The 7,588-nt window shown below is 32.4% G+C and overlaps 1 protein-coding gene across 1 annotated transcript in view; it reads right to left on the minus strand.

Annotated features, from left to right (window-relative positions):
* The window catches only part of LOC105619927, a 25,259-nt gene extending 17,872 nt beyond the window's left edge, over positions 1 to 7,387 (minus strand). Inside the window, exons 1-3 of the mRNA XM_012201441.1 lie at positions 7,148 to 7,387; positions 5,964 to 6,586; positions 3,906 to 4,666 (exon numbers count right to left, since the gene is read on the minus strand). Coding sequence (XP_012056831.1) covers positions 3,906 to 4,666; positions 5,964 to 6,586; positions 7,148 to 7,387 — 1,624 coding nt within the window. The remainder of the gene's footprint in view (positions 1 to 3,905; positions 4,667 to 5,963; positions 6,587 to 7,147) is intronic.
* Positions 7,388 to 7,588: the final 201 nt, after the last annotated feature.

The raw sequence follows: 7,588 nt of genomic DNA on the forward strand, positions 1-7,588 counted from the left end.
AGAGAGAGAGAGAGGAAGAAATCTTTTTACAAGATGGTAAAAAGACTTTTTTATAATTCTATTTTTAGAAAATTGGCGATTACTAGATAGAGCAATGTTTCAGCTTTAAGAATCTGTCTTTTTAATTGTAACGATGATTTTTAAGAGTTACAATAAAATCAGAATATTCCTTTTTACTTAATCCGCGAGTAACTCAGGAACAAAAACTCGAATATTTTTAAAAAATGATTTTACTGGGAAAGCTTCGAGTTTTTACGATGGATAGTTGAAAATTTGCTTAAATTTTTTTTGGACACGCTATAGATCTTTAAAATGAAAAGAAAATTTTTTATTTTTTTCAGCTTGTAATTTTTTTTGTATGTAAACATTACAAAACTCACATAAATTCAAAATATATAGGAATCGATATTCGAAAGTAGAGTTCAAGTTTTAAAACTTTTCTTTTTTAATTTTGATCATTTTTAACGAAGATATTGATAGGGAAAGGTCTTTTTACTAACTTGTAAAAAGATTTTTTCCCTAACCCAATATTTATGTAATTTCTAAAAAATAAAGGTCTCTCTCTCTCTCTCTCTCAATCAATCAATCTTAAAATGTAATAAAAAATATAATTATTATTAGATAAATTTTGAAACAACATTTTTGCTCCTTTTTTAACCCAGTAGGCATCTCGAAACATTAATAGGCGTGTCCTGGTCATTTTAACCGAAATTTATTTTCGCACATATGTATATAACTAGAATACATATATGATTATAATTACTATAAGTAACAATTAATAAGAAAATGTTCTGATAATTTTTTTATTAATCAATTAAAAACAAAAGAACGTAATAATTACTGGAAATGTATTTTTATGATATATCTTTATTTTAATTTTATCTTTTTTTTTGTTAAAATTATTGATTTGTTGAAATTATATGTAACGAAATAATAAGAAAATTATAATAATTTTATTTTTTATTTATAAAAATATAATAATGGCGGAGACTAGTGGAGACGACAAACACTAATGTGCGCGTGCTATGATCTTTTAGAGCGACCGTTACAAACATATCAAATTTTATGTAGATATAAGCATGTTTACGTCATCTATTTTCGCATACGAAAAAACATTAACAAACATTTACATAAAGGTAAAAATATAATAACGCCAATAAATTGAAAGATATAAACAAAAAATGAAAGTGTATGGCAAACTTCTGGGTTAACAATTAACGAATGTTTTTATAATAAAATAACTAATGAATTAAGCATGCGGGATTGGACATTTTACAGTTATAGTCACCTTGGTAGCTTTCAGACGTTCTTTTAATTTATATTCGCATGCTAAGGAGTCTAATAATGTAATGAAAGAATCAGTAGGCTGTTACGACCTTTGCCCTATTTCATTTTTATTTCACCTTCGCATTCCATTTATCCATCTAAGTTTTATCGATGATAGAATGGAATTACGAAGACGGAAGTTTAATGAATAAGAAAGTGAATATGCAATCGTAGAATAATCAAATCTCTTTACAGTTGACATTTTCATTGTCAACAATCAAAGTCATAATTTACAATGTAACAACGTCTGGTTTTTAATTATGGCTACAAAAACAGCCATATAATAGCTATAACTTTTATATAGTTATGTTTTCCTTACATTGGGGCTTTTAGAAAGACCAAAAAGTTGCCAAGATTAATATATATGTAGCACTTAACATATGCGGTAATAAATTCCGCAGTACACAGAGCATATTTTGTTAGTTTCCTTTGCTTATTATCATAAATTCCGCTACATTTAATTTGGACATGTAGTCACTTTAATTTGCCGTAATTATACTATTTCGCAATTATTTAATATTTACAACTTTTATCACTTTCCGTGATAATTTATGACAGTGTTTTAGAAGCCAGTGACGAAAGTAATTTCCACAATGCATGATTTAAAACAGTGAAATTGTTTCTCATTTAATTATAAAAACAAATATAACATCTTTGCATATAACAGTTTTGCATACTAATAATAATTATTGTGTGTAATTGTTTTATAATTTCAAGATCATTAAAAGAACAAAAATTTTTAATATTATAATACGCACATATAGAGTGTATTAGTTTATTAGATAAAAAAACAATTCTGCCTTTGTTAGTGTTAATTTTTACTTTGACGCATTCACACAAATAATATACAGAAATAATTAAATTGCGTCATTATTTTATTACTTTAGAATGTTAAAACTGCTTTAATTACTACTTAGATTTAATTTGTAGTAAGTTTGCCATGTAAATACATACAAATTGATTTTAAAATCTTTCAGTATATTAACATCGGACTTTAATATTTAATTAAATTAAACCGTCTAAAAATAAATAAAATAAAATATTCGTGTATACAGTCGAATAGAAAATGTTCGTTCATTTATATACATTGCGGCAAATTTTGCATTGTGCGACGGTACTGCGGACAGGAGGAATCCCGGAGAATCTACGCTCCAGGCTCGCTCTTACGGCCGACTGTACCGCGGCATTCACTACTTGCGCCCGAGGCCGTCTGGCCGATGCGGCATTCGCCACTGGCTCCATCCGTGCCGACGATTCGCATCGCGCGATCCACTTTTCGGCGATTACCACGCACTACGACATCGTGCTTCGAATAATCCCTTCGAATAATCTCAATAAGCCGAAGTGTAGGTTTAATTTGCAAAAAAATGACGCACATACACACATCACTATTTGTTACTGCAAATAATTCTCTTTTCTGATGTAGATATATATTTTCTGTGCTAAAATAAATATATATCCGTAGAGAAAATGTTTACACTGAAAAGTATCACAGCATAAATAATACGAACGAGATTTCTAGGATAAATTGTGTCGTTGTGCACTGATTTTTTTTCGTTTGTCAACTCACCCTCGTATATAAAAATTAAACGGAGATTTCTGAATGACGAAAGATGACGAAGAAGCTGTGATGTCACGAGAAACAATCGAGGATGATTAACTGATTCCTACGAAACGATCACTAGACGCGTCAGCAAGCGGCGCATCGACCGAATACGACGCATCTCGCTTCAAGCATGGAAAGAACCACTAGTAGAGCGAATCGACGGAATGAATCTCATCGTTCAAAAACGAGAAAGGATCGCGACTGTGTAAAGATAACGCAACGGTGATCAATGTCGATGGGCTTACTAACCGGAATTGAATCGCCGGGAGAGTCTGTGGGTTACTGGCACAGTATTATGCCGAGTGCAGGGGTGCCGAGCGCCCTCGAAGCACCTCCTCTCACGACACACAACTGGCGCATGTCTCGTGGCAGCGAAATTTCAGGGGTGTGCAAGGGTGGCAAACTACCCCATGACTAGACATAATTGGAGAATAACGAATATTTCTTTTATTGTTAGAAAGAAGCAGGAAATTTTATCTTTAGAGAGTTAATAATGTTTAATAGTTGTAGCAAAAATTGCATAGCAATAATAGCTTTTTAATTATTTTTAGATAAACATTATTGCAAAATTATTATCTTTTTTTCATTATTCTTTAACATCAATTTAGAATTATTGAAATTTATGCCCCATTATCCAGATATATTAATAGATATTATATATTCATAATATTTTAATTTAAACGTGTCTTTTAAATTTGATTGAAATATATTTGCATTTTCTTTCTCCATTAATTCAGGAATAATTATCTGATTTTTTCTTATGTAAACGATTACCTATATTTTTAGATTTTTACATCCCAATTAAAATCTGACAACATATTGGATATTATTAATTGATTTTTGATTTATTAGTATTTAAATATTTTATAAATATTAGATATGAATTTAATTATATAGATATAAAAATACCCCAGGTGACTATTCCCGAATTAATCACAATTAATATCCATATAAAATATGAATGTGAACTCACCTCGAACGTGTATATGCTCCGCCACAAGAGAACACTCGATTTCGATCGATCCGCGACAATTAGATTTTGTTGGCAGTTCGCCCTCGGGACTAAACTTCAAACATCTTCTGACAGTTGCAACCAAGGGAACTTCCGGAGTTGTCGACACAGAAGTGACGAATGATTTCGAGCTATGCAGATCATCCATCATGGACGACTTGGGGCTATCAAGGTCCCAGGAACTGGTCTTCCTGCTAATATCGTCCCCCTTACGATCTTCAACACTGTAGAAGGACATTTTTGTGGCCGGCACATGCTTCTCGTCCAAGGTCGAATCAAGATCTGTCTCCAATGCGAGCTTCTTTACATTTGGATTGATGGCTTCGACTAGCGTGACCTGATTCTCCTTTATCGAAGGACTACATGTCCTCTTGGCTCGTTTGCCGTCCACCACTTTATCGCCGTCCTTTCGCGGACGTTTCCGACGAATGCCACGTTGCCTCTTCAACGTGAACTCACCATCGAGGTCATTCAGAGGCGACGTGAAAGCCCAGGACACCGGTGAAGGGTCCTCCAGAAGTTGACTGACTGACGATATGGAACTGTCGTTACGTGCCGGCGATTCTTCCTCTACTACCTCTGCGATAGTCTCATACGTATGATCCGTCATTTTCGATTCCGGCCGTTTTTCGCACGACGCCTCCAGAACTTTGTGTCTTTCCTCAGCGTCACCCAGAAGAATTTCTGCTACGGTCTTGCTTCCAAAATTGATCTCTTGCTCTCTGCACACATATTATGATTTGATGATTTTTAAATTGGAAGATTTGTGTCATAATAAATTTATTCTCTTATTACCTTTATACATATATAATTTCATATACAAATTTTTAAATTTCAACATTGTAATTGTTTTACGAAAGTACAATATTGATTCGCTCAAAGCAAAACTATATAAAATATAGCAGTCAAGAATTAATTCATGTTTGTTATTCTTTGTTTATTGAGTAATAAAAGTCAATGATATTTCCCAATAATATATGAACCAAAAGGAGTTTAAAATCTTATTTTGCGAAATTATAATATTGGGTTGAGGAGAAAGTTTTTTCATTTATTTTTATAAAAGTTTTTCATTTGTTGCGAAATTTTCGTTACAATTATATCATTTGCTAGAACAAAGTTTTGGTTTTAAGAATCTGTTTTTTTAATTGCAGTATGATTTTTATCGGAATTATGAGTAATCAAAGTAAGAATGCTCCTTTATTTAACTCACGAACAACTCAGGAACAAAAAATCATAGGAACATTTTAAAAAATGATTTTATAAGCTTCAAGCTTTCCCGATAGGAACTTGAAAATTTTCGTAAAATTTTTGAAAATATTTCGTAAATTTTTTTTAGGCACGTAAAAGACTCCCAAAGTGAAAACAAAATTTTTCATCTTTTTCAGTTCGTAGTTTTTTATATATAAAAATTACCAAACTCACAGAAACTGTAATGTAAAAATGTAATGACCTTTCGAAAATAGAGATTTTAAACTTTAAAACTCTTTTTTTAATCCTGCACACACTGGAACCCCAGCATTCCCGGAACCCCAGCGCAACTTTATAAATCAAAATTTTTTCGTGTTTCTAAATTTTTCTTTTTCTTTAAACTTATATATCTCGAAATTTCTTAATTCTATTTCGACTTTTACATATTATAGGTTTGTTCCTTAATCAATTCTTCATTGATTAAAAAAAAAATTAATTAAAATATATTCATTTTTACAGAAGTTACGATAATAAATATGGATGGAGTCGCAGAGATGAGGCCCCAGTATGTATATCAAACGTGCAAAAAACAAATGTGCTGTAAAGCTAGAGTTAAATTTAAATTTTATTCGACGAAGATATTGTATATATAATTTTGAATTAAAAAATACGAAGAAACTTTCTCCCCAACCCAATTATAATATTATATTTCGATATTTTTAACAAAGTTCTTCCAATAACTGCAGGTTTTTCACCGCACTACTCATATCCGTTGCAAAGAATTTATAATTATCACTTTATTCAATTACTTTTTTATTATTATCATCTTACCTGTGAAGCACCTCCGTAACTGTGTTGTCCATATTCTCATACTTCGGTAAGTCTTGATCTATGGTGAGACTAGACAACTTTCCAACGAGCGGCGTCTGTCCCTGAGCTGCCTTCATCTTGAAAGGACTGATTGCTTGAGCAAGTTTAGTGTGATACGGTGTCCGGCATCGAGCATGAATCTTGGTTATCTTTGCTAACTTTGGTAAATACGGCGTTCTTATAAGCCGCGTCTTTTGCTCAACGTTTTGGGAATAGACTTTAGTCTTCGTCCCCAGAGGCATTGAACCTGCCTCCATCACGTCTTCAGGGCTGGTCGCCATTGAGATTTGTTGGAAAAAGTCGGAAACATGTGACTGCAGATTCGCTCGTGCCTCATTGACAACATTTTGCGGTAATTCGTTGTCGCTCTGAAAATTCTTGGCGCAACTGTTCATGAAGAGTGCGGGATCTGTCGGTAGAGTTAAGGCGGTGGAGCACTTGCTACCAGGTGGGTAATATGTGAGCGGTCCAATGTCGGTATCTACTCTTGGTGTGCTTTGATAAAAGCTCTCAGACACTGAGGAATTTTCTCCTGCTTGTGACATAGATTGGCGTTTGTTTGACCTTAGATGTGGCTTTGTTGCCTGTAAAATACATTGAGCAATACATCTTTTAATACAAAAAAAAGAAACGCTACTAGAAGAATCATTAAGAAATCATGCAAGAAAGAATCATGCAAGAAAAGCAATTTTAATTTCAAATTGACTATAATATTTTATAGTTAATAAAATATTGATCAAAAATCGCCATAAGTATAATGATAAAAAATAAATAGATTTTGTTGTAGCATCATTTGAAAGTTACTATTTTGGATCTAATCAGGTTGAAAAATATTGTTACATACAGTACACTGTTATTTAACTATATGAAATACTGCTAATTGCATTACTATTTTATTTATTATTAAGAAAAAAAAGTTGTTGTTAACTTAACTAAATGCGTTTAGTTTGTAATGATTATTTCAAATATTTATATATTTAGATTAACAAAATCTTGTAATTTATAACATGTTATTTGTTTGAATTAACAAATATTTGCTTGACAGCCCGTAATCGCTACATTTAGTTGAATCAACTAATATTTTTTTTGAAACAGCAACTTTTTTTCTCGGTGTATAAGAGAAAAAAAAGTGAGTTTACTATTACCTGAAAATATGTCCTCAAGTCAGTTCCACTACTCCTACATCTTCTCCTTCGAGCTGGCGTTGTTCTGGATGTGTTCGACACATTCTGAGTAGATACTTGTCTTGTTCGGCAGCTAGCAGAAGTCGGTGGTGTGTTAGACAAGTCTCGGAAAGGCCGGCGAGGAGGCTTGTTCAAAGTGGGCGGACCGTGAGGTGTCGAACTGGTTGTCGACAACGATCTCGAAACCGTCCACTTCAGCATTCTAAATGCTAAACAAGAAGAAAGAGAGAGCGAATGATAACAGACAATTTTAAAAATAATTGGAGAGATTATTGATACACGGCTGAAATATCTAAAAATTTAACTAGATCTGCAAATAATTTTGTTGAACCTATGAATTACCAAAATAATTATGTAAGATACTTAAGTTAATTGTTAAAATATTAAACTTTTCATAATATT

The sequence above is a fragment of the Atta cephalotes genome, assembly GCF_000143395.1.
Source record: "Atta cephalotes unplaced genomic scaffold scaffold00023, whole genome shotgun sequence".
Classification (NCBI taxonomy): Eukaryota; Metazoa; Arthropoda; class Insecta; order Hymenoptera; family Formicidae; genus Atta; species Atta cephalotes.